Source organism: Catharus ustulatus, chromosome 5 (genome assembly GCF_009819885.2).
Source record: "Catharus ustulatus isolate bCatUst1 chromosome 5, bCatUst1.pri.v2, whole genome shotgun sequence".
NCBI classification, from domain to species: Eukaryota; Metazoa; Chordata; class Aves; order Passeriformes; family Turdidae; genus Catharus; species Catharus ustulatus.
This window is the reverse complement of record NC_046225.1, coordinates 73,213,716-73,236,573: the sequence shown is the minus strand read 5'-3', so window position 1 is coordinate 73,236,573 and position 22,858 is coordinate 73,213,716. Positions and strand designations below refer to the sequence as shown.

The 22,858-nt window shown below is 39.3% G+C and overlaps 1 protein-coding gene across 1 annotated transcript in view; it reads left to right on the top strand.

Moving 5' to 3' along the window:
- Positions 1-22,858, top strand: part of CTNNA2 (catenin alpha 2) — a 406,333-nt gene that overhangs the window by 65,019 nt on the left and 318,456 nt on the right. The window contains 4 exon segments of the mRNA XM_033060738.1: positions 1,113-1,183; positions 1,185-1,232; positions 1,234-1,377; positions 13,898-14,101. Coding sequence (XP_032916629.1) covers positions 1,113-1,183; positions 1,185-1,232; positions 1,234-1,377; positions 13,898-14,101 — 467 coding nt within the window.

Below are 22,858 nucleotides of genomic sequence, written 5' to 3'. Positions count from 1 at the left end.
TTCTATTTTGATTTCCCTAGAAAAGAAACTGTTTATTCCTAATTTCCATATTTTTGCCTGAAAGCCCCTTGATTTCAAAATGATAATAATTTGGAGGGAGGGGGTTTACATTCTCCATTTCAAAGAGAAGTTCCTGCCTTTCTCAGCAGACACCTGTCCTCCAAACTAAAACAGCAACTTTTTGTTCTTTGTCCATATATAAGCCGCACCTGATTATAAGCCGCACTTTGGGTTCGGACCAAAATTTTAGTCAAAATGGTGCGGCTTATAATCGTGAAATTACTGTACATTTTTAATGAGTTTTTGCAAAAAGGAAGTGACTCTGGTAAGATACTGTGAGTAGAATGTAAACAGCTGTGGTGACACAGAAAGACTCGACTTCCTTGGGCAAGAGGGGAATCATTTCAGTGGTTTGTGTGGGTCCTGCCATTGATTCCATCTCTGCCAAACCACTCATGGCATTTGTGGGTAGCTAGAAAGGATAGTGCAGGAGGCAATCTTTCCCAATGACCTACAGGCATACTGATTACCAAGGAGTGAAAACCTGAGTCTGCCCAGTTAGTTTGGGGGATAGAAGAGAGCGAGTTGGCTTCAAGTTACAGATACTTGCAGTTTGAGTTGGAGCATGAGACCGAGAGTTTGCTGGAGTAAGAGAAGGGGTCTGCTGGCTGTGCTGTGAGGAGGAAGGGACATGTGATTGTGCGAGGGACAGATAAGGTAAGAAGATGTTGTGTGAGGGACAGGCAGGGTAAGGCAGCTGGGAAAGGACCAGCTTGATTTTAGCCAGTCATGCAGAGTGGAAAGAAGGAGTCATTGCTATGTGGAGCTGCCATAAGAGAAGGAATCAGTATTGTGTTAAGCTACCTGTAAAGAAGGAGTCACAGGTACCTGAGAGAGGTCTATGAGAAAAGGAGTGCGAGTTGTGAGGAAAGAAGTTTGTTAAGAGAAGAAGGCATGTAGAGTTTGCAAATAAAGGACTGGTGGGGATGCTGGAGGTGATACTGGCCTTGACATAACAGCAACAAGCATTCGTGCCTGGATGCTCAGGGCAGCACAGTCTAACACAAACCCTTTTGTTTCCACCTCTGAAGCTGTGTGTTTCCATGCAGGAGCTGAGGACCCTCACTGCAGGGACGAGATGGCCGCGGCCCGAGGGGCTCTGAAGAAGAACGCCACCATGCTGTAACACGGCCTCGCAGGCCTTCCTCCGCCACCCCGACGTGGCAGCCACCCAGGGCCAACAGGGACTATGTCTTCAAGCAAGTGCAGGAAGCCATTGCTGGCATCTCCAACGCTGCTCAGGCCACCTCGCCCACCGATGAGAACAAGGGCCACACTGGCATAGGAGAGCTCGCCGCTGCTTTGAATGAGTTTGATGTGAGTATCAGCAGGGTGTGGGAAAGGAGGCGTTCGTCCATGCAATCTACAGAGCTTTTAACTAAAGTGTTCTTGTACAGGGCTCAAATTCCCCTTTCATTCAGATCCATTTCCTCAGACTGCAGAGGCAAAGGGCACACATCGATTGTGTTGGTTTAGTGAGGAATAGTCATTTGCTGCTAATGGACTGGAATTACAAGGAGTTATTTGTGCTCAGATGCAGTGGCTGGAGAAAAATAGTTCTTGTTATCCTTAGGATCCTTGACAAATCCACCTACATGGTTCTAGAAAATGTAAAGTCTGATTAACCTGGCAGTTTAGTTATGATGTGACCAAGATCCTGGGGTTACTTGAGATGTAAAATCATGTCTGTCTAGCAAGTCAGACAGACAAGACAAAAAAATGAAGATGGTGATGGAGCTTGGTCTTTTGGAAACATAACATTCAACTTGAATCGTGAATTATGTTAATCAAATGCATGGAAAAGCATCTTTCAAACAGAGTTGATAGCAGTCAGTTCAGCTGTGGGTAAAGTTCTGCAGCCTCTATTCAGCAATAGATACAGTTTTGCTTAAGCAACTTTCCTGACAGCCAATTGTTTAGCTGTTAATTTAATAGCAGTCCTGTCTGATGATTTCTTCCTATCTCACATGTGAGTATTATTCTTCAGGCAGTGAACAAAATAGTTTCATGGGACAGTCTCCGACAATATTTTCATCTTTCATTTTGACTTAAGTCAAGAATTGTTTGAAGATTGTTATTGGGGAACGGTGTCCTTTTCACTTGATTAAGACAAAATGTTGCAATCCCAGAGTCTGTCACATGCAATCAGGAGCTGCTCAGTCCTGCTGCATTTAGGGCTGGAAGTAGAGGTCTAGTGCAGGGGTGGTTCATCTCACAGCATGTGGGACTGGGCTTGTCCTCCTCCATCTCTTCTTACATCTGTGGTTTTTTCCTGCACAATTACTGTGGGTTAGATTTAAGGAATGCCTCAGGGTTTTCAGGGCCCTCTGAGCTCACAGGTAGGTAAGATCCTGGGTATAATACCCTGTGTGGTCCGATGGTGCTCTGGCTTTTGTGTGGGACTTTGCACGTTTGGACAGCAAAGGTTTGACAAACAGGGCCAGAAAACATGTGACTTCTCAGTCCCAAACTGATGATGCTGCTGCTGCCTTCTGGAAAAAAGGCTGCTGTTCAATGCAAAGAGTCGTTGTGCTTAGTCAAAATAAATGTAGCGAAGACTGTGCGAGACATCAGATATTGTCCCCTGCCTCTATGAGAATATTCATCCTTTTTCTCCTCAGGTAAAGTCTTTTCCACTTTCTGTGATGTAGCAGGAGCCATGCATGTGTGAGGGAGGTGTGTAGCCATAGTAGCATATTCTGTTCATAATTACATGTGAAAAAAGCCTTTTTGGGGAATTCTCTCTTATTTTAGGAAACTAAATGAAAACTTTGACTTACCATGATGGAGACTGAAACAATTGCATTATTCATTTTCTAACTCACAGCTTAACTGTTGAATGAGATTTATTCACACCTAATTTTGCAACAAAGATGACATTCCCTAACCTCCAGGGAAAGTCAAAATTTATAGCTGGTAATGGTAGGATGATTGTGAATTTACCTTTATGTTTTAAAGTAAGAAAACAAGCAATATTAGCAGTCTAGTGAAACTATGTAATGAGTAAAAAGGTGGTGGGGAAAAAAAACCTTGCTTTTATGGTGGCAGTATTTTACTTCAGCAAGGGAAAGGAACTTTGTATTTTCTAATGAAAATAATTTTACAGAGTATTTATTTTACAGTCTCAGTCATATTAATTGAGATCACTTTGTGTTTGGTATGAAGTGCTTACTAAACCCTGCATTACATGCCAAGATGATTGTTCTGTATTAAAAATAAGTTTGCAGGTTTTTTTCCATAATTTTTAACACTTCTCAGCCTTCATTATTTCAAATTTTGGAATCAATGTTCTGTGGCTGAGCACTTCAAAATAACTGCAGTGTGAATAATTTGAACATTTTCTCAGTCAAAATATCGTCACATGGAACACAAATAATTATTCTGCCTATTTGAAGCACAGCCATTGCGTTTATCTAGTCTTTTGGTAATTGTCACACTCTATACATTGGGGGCTGTGTAAAGTCACTTGTGAGTTATTAGCAACAAAGTTTTGAAGATAGTTGTCATTTATTGCTTCTCAGAGATAATTTACAGAGAAATAAGAGAGCTCACAAATCTGTTCCTTAGTAGATTTTTCCCTTTAAAGTCCTATTTGAAGTTGATTGATGACAAAAGATTGTGTTTAATGCCTTGTTGCTTTGTCCTTTAAATTGCATGTTGCTGCTTTAATCTTAGATCATTTAAAACCAGGTATTCCTGGTTTTATTTGTAATTTATTATTAAAATTTGGCATATATTTTATGTTCACAAAATATTTGAGTTCTTAATGCAAATGGGGGTGCACAGTTTATTTTCCCCTCATGATATTTGGCCAAATTTTTGAAAGTTGTGTAGATAAATTTTTGAAGAACTTACTGTAAGCTCTGAAAAGGCTCTGTTTTCACTCAGGAAATGGTAATTTTGATCTCATCTGTTCTGGTTATCAAGGAATGGCTGTGCTGGCACATGTTAAATTGTGGGGTGGAATTATCTGCTGTCCTCCCTGTAGCCCTCATGGTGTGCAGCACAGACAGGACCTACACATCAAACTGGAGTGTGCTGGGGAGGTAGATAAAAAGAGAATGAATTATTGAGAGAGAAGAAATGGAATGAGGAAGACCAGGAAACTCTGCTGGATGGAAACTGAGATGAAGATAGATGGCATCGACACCGTGTGCGTTCGGTAACTGCAAAGGGGTAAAAATAGATGGGGATGTAAAAATATATATTTATATCTGGAAATAAAGTCAAGGAAATAAAGAACTTTTCCAGGGAAGGGTCTGGAGCAGCTGAGGGAGCTGGAAAGGGCTCAACCTGGAGAAAAGGGGGATCAGGGGGACCTTGTGGCTCTGCACAACTCCCTGGCAGGAGGGGACAGCCCCAGGTCGGGCTCTGGGAACAGGGACAGGGACAGGAGGAGAGGGAACGGCCTCAGGCTGGGCTGGGGAGGTTTAGATTGGATGTCAGGGAAGTTTTCTTCACCCATAGGGTTGTCCAGCCCTGGCACAGCAGCCCAGAGCAGTGGAGTCCCCAACCCTGTGGAATTAAAAGCCACGGGGATGTGGCACTTGGGGACAGGAGTTATTGGTGGCCTTGGCAGTGCTGGAGTTGGACTCAATGATCCAAGGGGGCTTTTCCAATCCAAACAATTCTGTGATTCTATGATTGTCTGTGGCACAGCAAGGGCTGCACACAGATTGTTGGGGAATGTGTTATCCATGATGGACTGGAGAGGGGGCAGTGACAGGCAAAAATAGAATTTACTGGGCACTTGGGATCTCTGGTGAGTAGGAGGGTGCCTACTCTCAGAATATGGACTGAGATTACAATTCCTGAGTCCCAAGGAGTGTAGCTGTGTCAGAGGGAGGTGCTGACAACACCTCAGAAGTGCTAATCACGGTGGAAATTAAAATTCTAGGGGTTTCAGACTGTGTAAACGACAATGCTTTACATTTTAAGCAATTCTAAATAATTTCCTTTAGATATGGGTATGAAAAATGAGGGTAATCATTCTTGTACAGTGCTGGGAGGGTGGGTGTAATGGTGTTGTAAATATAAAGCTGTTTACTATGCATGCACCATAACTCTATGAAAAGGATTATTCCTGTGTTTGAAGCAAAGCTGAATTATCTGCAATAAAATTAAACAGAATTTGTAAATCCTCTGACTTAGAGAGGGAAGGAGAAGATATCTAAAGGAAAAAAGGACCAAAACCCCTTTTCTCCACTGATGCCAAAAGCAAATCTGTTTTTTTCTGTATTGCTCCAGAAAGGACTGATGAGATGGCTTAGCTGACTTTTCTCCCTGTCTTTTCTGTTTGTGTGCAAGTTCTGCCTCTAGCAATGGAATAAAATGATACTTTATTTGTTAAAAGCAGTATGTAGAGTTTAGTTTTAATATGTTAGTCCAAACAGGCAAGCCCTATAGCTGATGTTGTTTTATCTGTTTTATTATTTTTTATCTTTTTTTTTAATATTGGATTTATTGTTTCTCTGTATTTTGTCTCTAAAGTTGCAGTCCAGCAGTGTTGGTCCTTGTTTCATCTTGAACTGCTGAGCCTGTGGGTCACCCCTTTACTCTCTGATTTCTGAATATGAAAATAACTGGTTTATAAAGGAAATTAAAGGAATTCAAGGAGAAGTGGTCACAGCACCAAACCTCCAGAGCTCAAGCAGCATTGGGACAGTGCTCTCAGGCACAGAGTGGGACTCTTGCTGTTGTCCTGGGAAAGGCCTGGAGCTGGACTGGTGGATCCTTGTGGGTCCCTTCCAATTCAGGAATGATTCTGTCTTTTGCTAGGTTCAGAATTGAAAGAGGTGGTTAAAGTGATTTTTAGTACTTGAGGTATTTATGTATTTGGGATAAGTCCCAGGGTACTGAAATTGTGCTATTTGTTGTCATGAGCTGCATTTGAACTGAGAAATTACAGGCAGGCTAACTAAATCTTTAATGCATTTTTGAACAGAGCAAGTGAACTGTTTGGGAGATGACTGCATTTGGTGAGAAAGTGTCTGATAACATTGGTCACTGTCCTCCAGGCTGTTAAATGCAGCTCATAATTAATAAATGGGCTATCACAACATATTTTGTGAATACATTAATGCTCCTTTAGGAATGTTTTGCATGGCTAGAGCACCTTAAATGGAGTGAAAGATCTAATAATGTGTAATGAGGGGAAAACATTCCAGAGAAACTGAAAAGACAAAGTATTTGGGTACAGTAATAGCAAAGACTGCTTTTTTGGTAATAAAATTAAGATCTGTCAAAATGTGGCAGAAATTAGCAGACAGAAGAAATGCTGTGTGATTAATTGACTACCTTTAAAATGTTCCTTTTTGGGCAAATAACTGCTAGATTATCTGAGAATGGATTTTTGCAGAACATTTATAGAATTGCAATTTGCTTGTAAATACGTTCTTTGGAGAAGTGATTTGTAATGCTGCAGAGAACAGGACAAAATATGAGCTTCAAAAGAAGAATTGAAATGTGTTTGTTTCGCCACTGAAATTCATAAGAAACAATTGCAAAAATATTATTGCACATCCCCAGCAATTTGAAACCAGACTTGTTGAGTTTGAGTAGCTCCAGCCCAGGCAAATGCAATTTCTGTGTAATAGCAGCTCTGTATTGAATTTAACCAGGAATGCACTGGGCAAAGTGTACTGCAAATTCAGATAACCTCATGTGTGGATGGATGAATGTTGTAGAATCTCAGAATGGTTTGGGTAGGAAGGGACATTAAAGATCATCTTGTTCCAACCCCCTGCCACGAGCAGGGACCTCTTCCACTAGACCAGGTTGCTCCAAGCCCTGTCCAACTGTCATCCTCCCTGTCCTGTCTCTCCATCCCTTGTTCCAAGTCCCTCTCAGCTTTCCTGGTGCCCCTTTAGGCTCTGGAGCCTTCTCTTCTCCTGAACACCCCAACTCTCCAGCCTGGCTCCAGAGCAGAGGGGCTTCAGCCCTGTCATCAGCTTTGTGGGTCTCATGTAGACTCATCCCCCAAACCCAAAGTTTCTTGTGTTGGAAACCCCAAAATACAAGTTGGATTTTTGTCCCTGGTGCAGCTGAAGTGGCTTTTACACTGCAATAGTGCGCACTCAGTGTTTCTAAAACTTCTGTGCAGTACTGAGATACTTTGGCACTTTCTGCACTCCTAGATCTCCCCTGAGTGCGGAAGCATCAGACTGGTCATGCTTTGCATATTAAGAAAACAATAATGAAGAGCAAAATGTTGTATTTTACACTAAACCCAAAAGCTTCACTTGTTTGCAGAGCCGTGTGTTTGAGGATGCTGAACTGATGTCTCAAATGAGGAAGAATCAGAGTAAAGTTTGGGGTCCTGATGATGCTGTGGGGCCAAACAAACTTTTCCTTTCAGTTATTGTTGCATTTCCCATTACAACCCCTTCTGTGTATGTATGGGCTCGTTTATATATTACTGTGGAAAAGGTCAGCTCCAGAGTACAAGGGAAGCACTGAAATGTCAAGATTTTGGTATCAAATGCATGGCAAAAGTGTGATCTCTGTAAAGGGAAGCACCCTGGGTAACTGGATTAGGATCTCACTGCCTTCATTCCCCTTTAGCAGTGGGAATGGTGCTGCTGAGCTGTATTTGCTGTGTAGGAGCACCATCTAGTGGACTTCTGGTTTATTTTTTTATGTCTATAAATTTATTTTTTCGCCCTGAAATGCTTCTGTATAGTAAACTAGCATTGTGGAAAGATTTAGCAATCAAAAATACTTGTTGGAGTTTAACCTTAGCACTTTGCTACCACTTCTTTTGGTAGTAGAAGAGAGCTGCTGCTGCTGTGCTTCCTATCAAAATGCACGTTTGCAGCAGGCCAGTTTATTTGCAAAGCAATTTTTGTAATGAACCCTCAAGCACAAATGTTTTAGACACACTAAAAACACAGAAAAGAAACACACTTTACAAACCTAATTATCATTTCTATAAGGAAATGTGTTTTCTGTAGCAGTGCAGTTACTGCATTATTATTCAAATTATTGCAGGTCTCTTATTTTCTTGTTCATGTAAGCATGAGTATCTGAAGTGCTAAATCAAAAAACAGTGAATTTTCTTTCAGGTTGCATACAATAGCTTGGAAAGAGCACTAAGTGAAATGCTTAATTAGAATACACTTGCTACTATTTTGTCTGTGTTTATTTAGCACCTCTGAGGTGTTTCTATAGCTTAGGTATGTGAAAAGTGAACACCAGCACTATTTCAGGGAAGCAGCATCTCCGTTTTCATTGGGAGAGCAGTCAGGAGAAGGGGCAGGGAGGTTCTGCTCGTGGTTGGGCACTTCTGCCTGAGTGGGATGCTCGTGAAGCTGCTGTGGGTGCATCCAGTCTGGTGTGCCAGAGGGAAAGGTCAGAGAACCACAGCATGGTTTGGGTTGAAAAGGAACTTAAAGATCATCTTGTTCCATGCTCTGCCCAATGTGCAGCCTGGCCTTGGACACTTCCAGGGATGGGGCAGCACCCTCACAGTAAAGAATTTCAGTAATTTCACGATTATAAGCCGCACTGAGTATAAGCCGCACTTCCGGGTGCCAGCAACTTTTCATTCTTTGTCCATACACAAGCCGCACCTGATTATAAACTGCACATTACAATACAGAGTGTGATAAAAGGAATCTGTTCTATCACCATCTGTTGAGGGTGGGGCAGTGATCCTGATCTCAATGCAGATATTCTGCTAATGGGCCATCCATTGAAACCAGGCAGGGCATTGTTCTTTATCTTTTCACAACCCATCCTTCCTCCAGCCAGTCATTTTCTGCTCATGGCCATTGAGTCCCACTGTGGCACTGATAAAATTACTGCATCCCATTGGGAGTTGCTCCAGCCAGGGGGAAGAGCCCAACATTTCTTACCAAGATAAAAACAGAGGTTTTGGGACACTAAGGGAGCCCCTTTTCCACTGCACTCCAGAGGAAAACCGGATTTCTCCACATCCCCACTGGAGCTCCGGAGGGAAACTGCACCTTGTACAGGAGCACTGCTCCAACTGAGCCACATCTGTCACTGCAGGAGGATGCAGCCACCATGGATGGGACTGCTGCCAACACCCTGCCTGACGGTGTCAGGTTGTACTCTGACTGTGTCAGGGTTTGGGGTTTGTTTCTTTGTAGTACTGTATTTCTATTTTAATTTCCCTAGTAAAGAACTGTTATTCCTAATTCCCATATCTTTGCCTGAAAGCCCCTTGATTTCAAAATGATAATAATTGGGAGGGAGGGGGTTTACATTCTCCATTTCAAAGAGACATTCCTGCCTTTCTCAGTAGACACTGTCCTCCAAACTAAAACAGCAACTTTTTGTTCTTTTTCCGTATATAAGCCGCACCTGATTATAAGCCGCACTTTGGTTCGACCAAAATTTTAGTCAAAATGGTGCGCTTATAATCGTGAAATTACTGTTCTTCCCAATATCCCATCTAACCCTGGCTCTGGCAGCCATTCCCCTGTCCTGTCACTCCATGCCCTTGTCCAAAGTCCCTCCCAGCTCTCTTGGAGCTCCCTGGGAATGATTTTTGTGTTGTTTCATCTCTCCAGAGCAGCTCTTTGGAAGCTGCAGTGCAGCATTGCAGTGTCACACTCTCCCAGCTGTGTGGTGTGTCTGTGTAACACAGCACCATGGCAGGTAGGAACATTTGATTTGTTGTAAACAGGAGATAACAGCCTTGTTACATTGCAGGAGACATGGACAAAGGTGCAGAAACCAAACCTGTGAGCACACAGCGTTGTTTTTGCAGTAATGCGGTGCTTCTGACAAAGAAATACATCAAACACTTATTTATATGGTCTTGTCTCCAAGTTCCTCAGAAAAAACTCAGAAAATCACTGATGCTGCTTTCTACACAAAGGCATTTTTTCCTGCTGTCTTGTGGTTGTGACATTGTTTATGTGACATTTGCAGTGGCATTTACCTTGAAAATCAGATTTTCCTCGTGCTAAGATAGTTGTGTATTCACTACCTCAGGAGTGTGAAAAATCCTGTGGATGTGGCACTTGGGGACATGATTTAGTGCTGAACATGGTGGTGGTGGTGGTGGGTTTATAGTTGGACTTGATGATCTTAGAGGTCTTTTCCAACCTTAACCATTCTGTGTTTCTGTGATTGTGAATCATTAAGAACCATGTCAGGAAATGGTCTCTGCCCTGAAGGCTTCACATTCTAAACAATGAATTAAAATGTATTTAACATTTAAATAAACAAGGTAGAGGTTCTGAAGGAGCTGCTGAAATTTCCTGAAGACTTTCTGTTTAGAGAAACCAGGGGATGAGCAGATTTTTCATGAACAATAAGGCAATTGCACATAATAATGAAGTCATTTAACTGGAAAATGCAGGCAATGATACAGTAATTCTAGGGTTTTCTTGAGTTGTAAAATTGTTTTAAATTATTAATGTAATGTTTTGCTTTTGCTTTGCATTATATTTCTGAAAAAGACTTAGGGTTTTTTGGTGTGGTTGAACATGAGATTCTAATGGAGATAAATGTCACAAATTTTCAATAATGATGTGCTCTGTTTATACAATACATTCATGTAGGGTATATGGCTATTTTCATTATTTTTAGTTGAAGTATGAATAATTTATCCATTATTTGCATTTCCAAAGCTGTGTCCTCTAGTTTATTAGTGTGTGAGATAGTTTATTGCCTTCTGAACATTAGAAAGTTGGTTTATAGCAGTACTTAGTATGAAGAGGTTTATTTTCAGAAGCCTTTAATATTTATTAAAACATGACAACTTCTTGTAAACACACCTTGATATAATTTAAGGAAAAAAGAAGAGTTGAGGAGAGAATAGTTAACTATATTTAAAGATGATTTTATCACAGGTTTTGACAGTTCTCAAGCGAGTCTTCAATTATATAAAAATTATTTTCTTGGATTTTGTTTCAGAAATAGCAGCCAAAAATGATGTATGTTTACTGTAATCTGAACATTTATAAAGAGGTTTGAAACACTTAATTATAAGGACTGAATTATGGTATCAGTCCTTGATTTATGGCTGTAATGTTAACTAATTAGAAATGTAAAGTGTTCCAGTTCATTTACATTCATCACTCATTAACTGGCTTTTAAGAAGTGATGGGAAATTGCAACTTTCAAAGAAATTTATTTAGTCAGATTTCCTGCCAACTATTTTTTTCTTTCCAAGAAGACATTGTTTCCTTGTTAATCTATATGTAAGAGTTTTATAGATATCAATAACAGTCTGAAGTTGAATTTTGGAACCAGTTCTCTTTGAAGAGGAGTAATAACTTTTGTAAGCAAAAAATTGTGTTTCTTTGGTAACTGAACATCAGGAGAGTTCATGGAGGTGGTTCTCATCCCTCGTCTCCTTTTCCCAAAACTCTAAAACCTGTTTTTGAATACTTTAGAAAGTTTAAATAAACATCTAGACTATCATTTATTCATAACCACCCCTCAGAAAGTAGCTACATCATTTGTTATATTTTAAGCAAAACTGAAGTTCATGGTATTGGGATGGGCAAGTGGCACAACAGTATTCTGTGAAAATTCTGGATATTGGGAGGGAAAAAGTCACCCATGAAGGTATCAGGAACTCAGGCATAGGCAGAGAGGTTTGGAAAATCTCCAAGGATGGAATTCTCATCTTGAATGGATGAGCCTTGAGCAACCTGGCTTGATGTTAAAGTTGACTGTGTTTAATATTAAAGTTGACTGTTTTAGAGGTGTTTAAATATAACCACCTGGAGTTCATTCCAGCCTAAGTTACTGTGGAATTCTGAATTGCCATTAATAGATATCCAAAAAATTTAATAATATTTAAGCCACAATGAGTTATAAGCAAAAGTTTTAGGGAATATGGATGAAAAATTGAGTGTGACTGAGTGACTTTTATATATGTTTCCATATTCCCAGTGGGTTCTTGGTTCTCACAGAAGACTTGAGTGCAGGTCTTCAAATCTAAGGGAAAAAAGAGGATTAATGACTTCCTGACAGGTGTAAATCTGTTTGAAAGTTGCTGTGTAGGTAGAGAACCATACACCTATGGCTGTGAGGAAGAGGAGGAAAGGGGAGGCATTTCTGGAAGGATTGGTTAGGAATCTGAAACAAACAGCTTTTTTTTTTCCAATATTTTTTCTTGCTAATTCCATAAGTTGCTTATATAGTTTATTTTGTGCAATTGTAGTCTTGCTACTGCCTTGTGAAGTACAAGGTTGTGAGAATGAATTTATACAGCTGATTTCTGAAAATCCTTTGGCTTAATAGCCCCATAACATAAATATGTACAGGCCTAACTCTTGGAGAAGTCATTTCTAATTTAGGTGCTTGTAAAACTGCTCTGCTTGCTGCTGTGAAACACAGACCCCAGAAGATACATGTAGACATTATTTCGATTCTGGCTAATGCAGCATTATTTTATGCTAAGTCAGCAGTTCCTGGAGCTGGAACAATATTTTATCTGGCTACATTTGTTCTATTTGCCCTTTTATTATATAATAAATTTTCGTAATTTCCTTGTGTTTATTACTGTCTAACTGCTGAGGATTCAGTGAAGTTATAGATTTCTCATAGGTTCCTTTCTCCATATAGTAATGAGAGTTATGAGGTCTGTGTGTGAATTGAAATTTTATTGAGAAATAAGATCTTTTCTAAGAGCCTTGTCCTGCTGAAATTAAGAAAATAGTCAAGTGGAGTTTGTCTTTAGCTTTGAGTAAATCCATTTGAGCATTTTCTGATTAATAATAGATACAATTTTCATGTGCTAAAGGCACATGTTGATTATGTGTCATGTTCCTAAATTTTAATGCTCATTTTTATACATTGTGTTGGTTTTGTTGGTATTTCTTTTTCAAATTACTTGTATCATTTAGCTTGCACTTGCTGATTGCTCTTGGATATTAAAAGAAATAGACTAATCATGAAGTTATCAGAACATTGTGAAAATTAAAATGGTTCATTAACAAATCTTATGTGCTTTAAAATAGGTGTGATTATTAGAAATCAGAATGCTTTTACATTTTTCATTCCTATTTAATGATTTTTTTAAAAGCTTACATAACAAGTGCACAGCTTACAGAGCATTTTCAGTCCATATGCAATTGGACTTCTGTGCACAATTCAACAAAAGGTGCCTGAATTACACAGTGTTGTAAATGTGCCTCAGAGTGGGAGCAGGTGATTATTGCTTTTGTATTTCTTGCCTTGAATGCAAAAGGAGAAAAGCAGGTCAAAATATAATCCAGCAGTGACTCAAAACTCATAACTTTACATGAAGTTTTACAGTTTGTGTGTCATTATCTAGTAATGATTTCCTTGCAGTCCTAACTTCCTATTTTTAAATTCATGAAATATTGACGTAATATAGTAAATTTAAGCAGTGTAATAAAAATAATCAAAATGAAATTATAGACAGAGAACATCCCACTCCATCTTCAGGAATAAAAAAACTTATACTTTGCATATGAATGTCCTGAAAAGCCAAGAAATTTTCAGAATATTTGTGGAAAAATAGTAGTGGTTTAGCACCATGGAATGGTTTGGGTTGGGAGACCTTATAAAGATTATCTTGTTGGGCAGGGACACTTCAGCTATCCCAGGTTGATCCAAGCCCTGTCCAGCCTGGCCTTGGACACTTCCAGGAATCCAGGCGCATTCACAGCTTCTCTGGGTAACAATGTAGTGAATTTATATATATATTATATACATTTGGTAGATAATTGCTCCAAGAAAGTTTTGATAATCCTTGTGGTCCCTTCCACCTGGTATTCTATGAAAAATTACTTATAGGAAAGACTAAAAAAACCTCTCTGAAGCACTGAAAACACCAAAGACCCACGACCACTCACCCATTCCCCCATTTTCCTTTTCCTTCCAGAACAAGATCATCCTGGACCCGATGACGTTCAGCGAGGCGCGGTTCCGGCCGTCGCTGGAGGAGCGGCTGGAGAGCATCATCAGCGGGGCAGCGCTCATGGCCGACTCTTCCTGCACGCGCGACGACCGCCGCGAGCGCATCGTGGCCGAGTGCAACGCCGTGCGCCAGGCGCTGCAGGACCTGCTCTCCGAGTACATGAACAACGTAAGTCCCAGCCCCTGGGGGCTCCAACCTCCTGAGGCTGCAGCTGCTTTAATGGTTCTCTAAAGTTGAAGTGGCTTTGTTGGTGCTGCTTGAGTTGTTGAATTTTTTAATAGCTTGCAAACGTTTGGTGAGTTGGGTACCATCAGAAGCTCAGGGGGGTGTTGTACCTGCCAAAGAACTCTGTGCTCCCCCTGTGATTTGGCATACAAGTTTCTTCTCATATAATAACTAGCAATTCCTCTGGAAGAATACTTTTAAAAATTAAAACAATGGTGAGTAATCTAAATGCAAAATGGCCCAAGAATTATTTTCTTACTGAAGATGATATGTAATTTTCACTATGCTTGTCCCTGTGGGATGGTCGTTGTGTTTGACTTTAGGATGTTACCCACAGACATTCATAAGAGGTTGACTTTGTGGTTTGAAGGTTTCACTTTCTGGTGGAGCTATGAAATACTCAGTTGCCATGAAAGTAGTGAGTTCAGCACTAGTGCTGTTCACACAATCTTAAAAACAACTCTCTGGGTAGAGTTCCAGAGGTGTTGAATTGTTCAGTGTGGTGTGAACTGCCTGCATAACCTTTGTTCTGCAAGTGTTGTCCCAGAAAATTCTCTCCACCCAATGTTGTGTACTAAAACTCAGATGTTCTATTGCCATGTCCTTTTGAGGATGTGGGAAAAAGACCAAAGCAGCATCAATAACCTGTTTAAAAATGCTTGCCACGAGGTCAAACTGAGCATCCTCTACTTGCTTTCTTTGGTTGCTCTCAGAGTATCAGATGACACATTTTGATCCTATTTTGCTGGAATCATCAAAATAATGCTGAAGAGGGTGTTTGAGAATAGACCTTTAACGTTGTTATTTTCATTGGTACTGTTACAGTTGTCAGTGCTATGCAATTCAGTATCAATAGTGCAAACTTCAGTCCTTTAGTCACTTCATTTTACAGTTCAGACTTAAATGTTGCTTTTCAGAGATATTGTTCCATGTAATAGAGTCACCTCAAGGAATAGCTGTTTGATTGAATTGAAAAGCATTATTTGCTTCTCAGTTTTTTCTGAAGTGATGGTTGACAGGTTCTTGTGAAAGCTTGAATGAATGTGAAGTTTTGCTGCTGTGTTATGGGTTAGAAGCTATAAAAGAGAACATTAAATACCAGGTGATGAGACTGTGGTGGAAAAGAACTTGCTGTGTTCTTCCCTACAAAATCTTGCTTTATAGAAGCAATACTGGTGCAATCCTTAAAGGTCTTGGAAGAAACTTGAGAGCTGATGAATGGTGGCTTCTTACTTTATTGTGGTGCCTCTTTTTTGTGTGTCATTATCTAGTACACAGAGTAATTGTAATGATGGAATTTGCCCCTGGATCATAAACATTCTTATTTTATTTCTGACTGCATTTACAGAGGGAGGAGAGTTTTAAATTCCCGCAGGCATTTATGACCACATTGAAGGTTGCTAATATAGTTTCATCATTTTTGCTTAAACACATAATGGTGTGACCAGCTGCTTTTATGGTTTTCCACAGTATGGCTTTTGAAAGTCTTTTTTTTTTTTTCCCTTTTTGGTTTCCTCATTAGTCGAGTTGCACAACCCTTGTGATTTATTTATTTTTCTATTTTATACTGAAATGTAGTCAACTTAAGTAAGATTTTTTTTTTTACCTATTGAGTAAACATTATAAAAAAAATATATATATTTGAATTACATAAAAAACAGGACTTCTGATTTTACCAGATCTGGTGTGGTAGAATTTGACAACGATAATTTCCAAATTGATGTTAGCACTTACAAGGGATGGGATTAAGATTGCATATTACCAGCCTAAATTTAGGTGTTTTGTACACAGGCACAGGTAAAGTAGGGGATGTCAATTCAGTTCTTTAAGGGTGGATGCCATTCTAAGATAGCAGGTTAAAAAATTCCAATGCTTGTTTGAGCATTGACTCCTCAATCTACTCCTCTTTAGAGTCCTCCATGGGTCAGCTTGTAGCTGCCTGCCCACTTCCATGTCATGTATGCTCTAGGAAAGGACAAATTGCCAAACTCCTTCCTTCATTAAATCATTTGAGACTCTGTTGCTAATTTCAGAGACCAGATCAATAGTGGAGATCAGATCAATATGCCTGAAGGCCATTGAGATGACAAGTGTTATAATCTAATATGGGCAGGGGTTAAGTTAAATATCTCTAGACTTCTCTGATACATTAATAAAGTCCCATAGCCAGGACAGGAATCAGATCCTGACTTTATAGGTGGCTCCAGTTATTAGGATTGAATTTCATCCATTCTGCCCTGGCAGAATTTGCTTTGTACTAACCTGTGGATTGTTTTTTTTGGAGTCTCAGTAATTCTGAGCATGTTCAGTATAACAAAGATATCACTTGGAAAGTGTTTTAAAGCTTTCATGAGTTTCAAAAAGGGTAAAAGTGAATGGCACACACCAAAGTCCTAAGTCTGATCAAGGTTGATTTTGAAAGATGGACATCTTCAACATCTGCCTGTGTGCTTTAAAACACTGCAGTTAATTATGCACTGAAATTAATCAGACATTCATGTTTTGGGGTTCTTCTGTTTCATAGTTGAAAAATTATATTTTTGGATATGAGTTTGGATCAAATGAGCATACAGTAAAGTAAATACTTTGTGGTGATACTTAAGGATGCAGGGTGTTGGCAGGTGTTCTTCAGTGAGTGTTAGTTCAGTCCTTCTCCAGCTTAAAATAGTTCATTTTCATTCATCTACATCTATGACTTGGGTTCAGAGGGATGTTTCTTACAAAAATTTAAGAGTTGAAGGAAAGGCCATGAGTTGAAGAAAAAGTAGATGCTTACAAAATTTTGGCATCCAAAGAAAAATCTGTGGAAAAAAAAAGTTGGTAGGAAGAAGGATAGGGAGATTTTACTTAATAAGTAAAAATGGTGCTGCTTCTGCAGTTGCATTATTTACTGTGAAAAAGATGTGTTTGGGTTTCTACTTCCTTCTCCTCAGATAAATGTTGATTTGCTCCATTCCTACTTTTCAAATAATGTTTTTAATTAGTGCCTAGTCTGTTTACTGGTTCTGTGAATAATTATATATTTGTGTAGTTACTGCATTGACCAGTGTCTCTCAGTACCAAACCCTTCTCAAGGGAGATCTCTGGGAGTTCTCTGCAAGAACTTCTATGGAGATGAGATGTAAACTGTTTCATTATTCTTTGTATATCCAGAAATACATATTGCTTCATTTGCCTTACCAGTAACTTTGACAAAATCTTTTCCCAGCCTGGTATCTATTATTTCTCTCATGAACTATCTAAACTTTAGAATCTGTTACTTTTAGGAAGCAAAGGCGAGAGAGTTGTTAGTCTGCTGTGTCATATGACTTTTTATTTGCCAGGGTCTCAGAGAAAATTGAGAGGGTATTTTTCAGCTTATTATGTATATGTGATAAATCCTGTAATTTATTTCAAAATAAAATTACATTTCTAGACTTCTGTCCTACAGAGAAGACCTAAATGCAGCTCCAGAGTAGCTCTTAATGCAATTGTTTTCCATTTGTCTAAATGAAAGCCTTATTTAACGGATGGTTAGCTCTGATTGGGGTCTGGTTTCCTGCTGGTTTTCTCTCCTGGATCCTTCATGATTTGTATTGCAGGCTGTCAGGGAGCAAAAATACCAGGAACCTGCAAGTTCCAGCTCTTAAACTCCTGGGTCAGAAATGTGCTGCCAAACTCAGTGCTGGGCACCCTTTCTAGCAAGACTCGGGTGCTGCTGCTCTGATTAACATAAGAAAGGGAGGAAATTATATCTTTAGAAAAATATCCTTAAAAAAGGATGCTTTGAATTCCCTCTGACATCATCAGATTCAGAGGCAGAGCCAGACTGAATGTTGTGTTGCTGGGGTGTATCAATGATAAATTTGGAAAGCAGTTGACAAGTGAGTAAGCCGTGAGTGTTAAAGACTTCTGTAATCACTCCAGTACTGGCTTGGCATTAATTCAAATCTGCATTTGAAAAGGCATTTCCCAGCTGGTTCAAATATGACTTTTCCTCTACAGCCTTTGGGCTGATTATTAAGCTGGTTTATACTCCCTGCCTTGCTTTCCCTCTTACCCAGTGTTCCTGTTCCCAGTCCCTGCTGACATTCCAGATCATATGGTTTTTGTGTTTTTTTTGTTTTTGTTTTTTTATTATAATTTTTTTTGGGACAGATAACATTTGTGTGTGATCAGTCCTTAATGGAGTCTTGTATTACTAATGATTTAATGTTTAGATGTAGATCACATCTGGGAACTGGAACAGATTTCCCACAGAGGTTGTGGAATGTCCCTCCCTGGAAATACTCCAGAACCATCTGGATGCAATCCTGTGCTATGTGCTCTAGGAAGACCCTACTTTACCATGAGGGTAATATTGCTTAATGTTTGCTCTTTGAAATCTTAGTCTCTAAAGTTACTACTCATTCCTGATACCTGCTTACCCCTGAGTTGCTAAAGGCTCTAATTCCTGTTTCCTACAGAGAAAAAAAGTCATTTCTTGAAACTACAAAATAGCAGAAAAACAAATGAGAAAGCACAAGCCTGCTGGCAGCTTCTCTTCACAAATATATCAGTAAAAAATTGGAATTACTTGAAGGAAAAACAGACTGCTGCAGAACATGAAGATGAAATGTCCTCAGCAGACAGCTGGTTATTGTGTTTGATTGGAGAATGAAAAACATGATAGCAACTGAAAAATCTATAAACTCCCAAGGTACTGACAGCTGTCACATTGAACAGCTTCATCTGAATTCACATTTAAGATAAGCAATAATTGGTGTGTACGTTTCAGCTCTGGAGCTGACTTGTGTAAGGTTAACCTGGGTGACAGTGAGCAGTAAATTACAATTATGAGACAGAGGAATGTCCAGAGCTGTCCTAGGATGAGGAACCAGGGATGAGTGACAGGAGATTGACTGCTGGAGCAGCAGCATCAACTGATTCTGGCACAGCAAGGCAGCTTTTCCATCGCTATTATTGTCAAATTCCTGCCTGGCCAAATAATTTTTAGAGGACAGCAGCTTATTTCAAGCTGCCCGCTGTATTTCAAGCTATTTTATGTTCACCTGGCTCTTGTTGAGGTTGTATTAGCAGTTCTGTCTTTGTGTACTTGAAAGAAACAATTAGAAACACTATAATAATTAGTAATTACTAATTATTAACACTAACAGTAATTAGTACTTATTGGAGGAATAGGATGTGTTCCCAAGTGTTCTATTCATTGCTTCTTGGTCATTTGAAGATTTTTGCACCTGTGGATCCCTCCTGAGTTCCTTGACTGCTTGACTGTACATAAATCACTAAGTGTGCAACCTGCAGTGGGACTTGAGCCCCTTTTCAGGAACCTTCTGTCTCTTTATTTTGATGTTTTCAAGCCCTCATCATAAAGCATGCCCATTATTTTTCAGTAGATTTATAGAAATGTTGCATCATTTACAATTGCACAAGTTTGATTTATTTTTCATTCATGAATTTCCTGGTTTTGTAATTCCATATTTAGAGTTTACTGTGTTTTTCTTGTCAGATTCAGAGAACTACACTGGTGTTTACAATCAGAAAAAAATAAGAAAGCTCTGAGAAAATGAAACTTTATGCTTGGAAATGACAAATACCCTAAAAATTGTCCTGATTGCAGATTTACCCATCCCTGGTGGGATGAGTAGATTTTTAAATTTACTAAGTAATTTTCTTTTTGCAACTACCTGTTACAGTCTACTCTAAAGGGAGAGTAGCCCAGGTTCTTGTTAATAAATCCCTTGGGGTGGATTACAGTGAAACAGCCTGAATGAGTGTTTTTTGTCAATATACACATGTAGGGTTTATTGTAGGATAATTTGGTTGCAGAGGAAAACAGGTATACAGGCATTTTGTTATCTTTACTAATAGGACAATATAAGAGCATAAAAATCACCTAATAAAATTCACAAGAGAAGGATAAGAGTAAAAATATCTCAGCACCCAATGAGACTTGGTCATTGCAATTTCAAAATGATGGTCACAGACAAGCTTATAAGTGGTGGGAAAAAAACCTAAACCACCACATCTGTTGGTTTATATTCACTCAGGTTTGGGTAGGAACACCAGGTACCTCCCCTGGGGTGGGAGCTCTGCTGGGTGGAATGGTGTGGTCAGGGACACCTGGATGTGGAATGGTGTGGATCAGGGACACCTGAGTGATGGAATGTGTGGATCAGGGGACAATTCAGGATGATTTACCCCCAGTCCATGCAGATGCCCATCATCAGTGCAGCTGGGCCCACATGCCCATCAGCAGAGTGAACACCTTCAGGCACTGGGAATGTCCCAGGAGCTCCAGGGCAGGGGAGCCAGCACAGCTGAGTTCACTGATAAGGACAAGGAGACAGTTCCTGCCTCACAGGGTTCCCTCTTTCCTCCTCTCATCCATCACCAGCTGTCTTACTGATTCTGACTCTGTGATTCTAATATTTGTGGGAGGAAATGATGGTTTTGAACCACAGTGCTGGATTTTCCTTTGGTGCTGTCAACCAGAGAACATTTTGCCTCCTTTTTGCTCTTTGTGTTTAAAGGCAGACCATGATGTTATTACAGAAGTGTTGTATGTCATGTTGAAATGTAAATAAATGGCAGGAGGTTTATGGAGTCTGAGGCTGGATTGGTGTATTAGGTTGAGTGATGTTTCTAACAAGATACTTCCCTACAAATTAGCACAGAATTTTCTACACTGACAGGAAATCCAAACTATTTTCTTGGTTCCTGTAGGGCTTAGTCTGCCTGGACCTGTCCTACTCAACATTGAAATTGAGGTCATGTCAGTCTGAATTCATTAAAGTTGAAAGCCTTGCCATTCCCACATTAAAAATTCTGCATTAATTGTATAATTGCAGTGTTTGCCTTTGTTTACCTATTAAACTGAAGCTGGGACAAAACAATACACGACAGAGTGAAATGAGACAACAGTCAAAATGCTGTGGGATATAATTTTGATGATTTTTTTCATTGTTTTTGGCCAACAACCCAAACTGCCTTCTTATAAAATATTACATTAATTTCTTATGTGCCATAGTTGGGAATAAATGATCAGTAAGTGGACCCAATTTTATCAGTACTCAGGAAACTTGCTTTTCTTGAGAAATGTTTTTGTTATTCCTCATTGTTTTATCTCATAGGTAGGTATACAGAAGGTCTGACTGTACTGTTGGTGCCTTATCAGAGTACAGTATTTGATAATTTTAAACTTAGTGTGTTCAGAGGAAATAAAAATGTGTTGTTCCTTCAAAAAAAAAAAGTCAAAGTCAAACAAACCAACCCCCCAAAATTGCATTTCATGCAATGATTTTTGTGTTCACCTCATTTATTTTTCATTAATTAGTTAGGTTTTAGGTTTTGTTTTTTTTTTTTTTTTTTTTTTTTTCTAAGTGTGTTCTTACAGAAGTAATGACTTCTGCTCTGGTGCTTTTGATATGCTGGAAAGCTTGCCTCAATGTCAGACATAGGCTGTCTGAAAATGATCTTGTTAAAGGTATTTGTCCACCTGAAAGAAAGTCCTTTGTCAATCTTGGCTATATAGTGTCATTCATAACCTCTCTAATTTTATTTCTACTGAAGTTAGCATTTAGGAGCTATTAATTTTTGTTTTTCCCATGTCTGCAACTCAGTATCAATATGAGAGAAGTTTATCATGCATTTTTACTATACCATTAATAATATCATTATTAGCTGTATGTGTACCTGTTTTTGGTGTGCAGATGTACTTTCAGTATTTACACTCCCATTTTAACATTGCTGGGTGTTGTATTCTTTTGGGTGCAAAGGAAAACATTCCCAGTGCATTTATAGAACTACTGGGAAGGAATCAAATCAACAAGCATGGACCTACTGCACTCAGTGAGCTTTCAGCAAACCACACCAAAAATCTTTGTCTCCTTGGAGGCTACAGAACATCTTCTGCCGCAAAATTCAAAATCCTTCAGTAATTGTATAAATGTAGTGTTTGACTGTTGAAGGGGGTGCAAAACATCTGTATTTTCAAAGACATGGGATTTATCTCTTTGATTTACTTTGTTTTAAAACTACCTGAATTTTCTCAGCAGTGGGACTGAATTTTACTATAACTGGACAAATTCAGAATTTTGGTTTGCCTGTTGCACTGAGAGCTGAGACAGAAATGACATGAGATTAGATCAGTATTTAGATAGTCAAGGATGCACTTCACCTCAGGAAAGGTCAAAGCTCTTTTCCTATCAATAATATCACTGCAGCATTTACAGTGCCATTAACAATCTAAACTACAGAAAATGTTAGTGTACACAAAACCTGCAGTTATCCTGCACTGGTTTGGATTGTTTTTTTGTTTACACCAGGAATGTTTTTACCAAGGAGAGTAAATCTCTGCAGGGCAGTGTTGGAGGAATTTGCTGTAATTTAGGGAATTTTCAGCTGAAATGATGGTGCTGGATATCCAGAAGAGGGCATGCTTGCACATCAGAAATGTTTTCTGCATCACTAAAGATCTGCATGCTGATGTGGTACAGCTGTAATCCAAGAAAATGTAATAACAAACAAAGAAAAGATGTTCCCTTGTTAGCAGCTATTGGTTCTTCAGAAACAAATAGATTCAAATGGTTGTTTGGGAAAAGAAAAATGTATTTCAATGAAATTAGTATTAAGTGGATGAACTGTCAGATAAAATTAGTGGTAAATTCTACTTGCATTTTTTGGTAAATTATTCCATCTGCAGGTAGATGGATCCTTGAG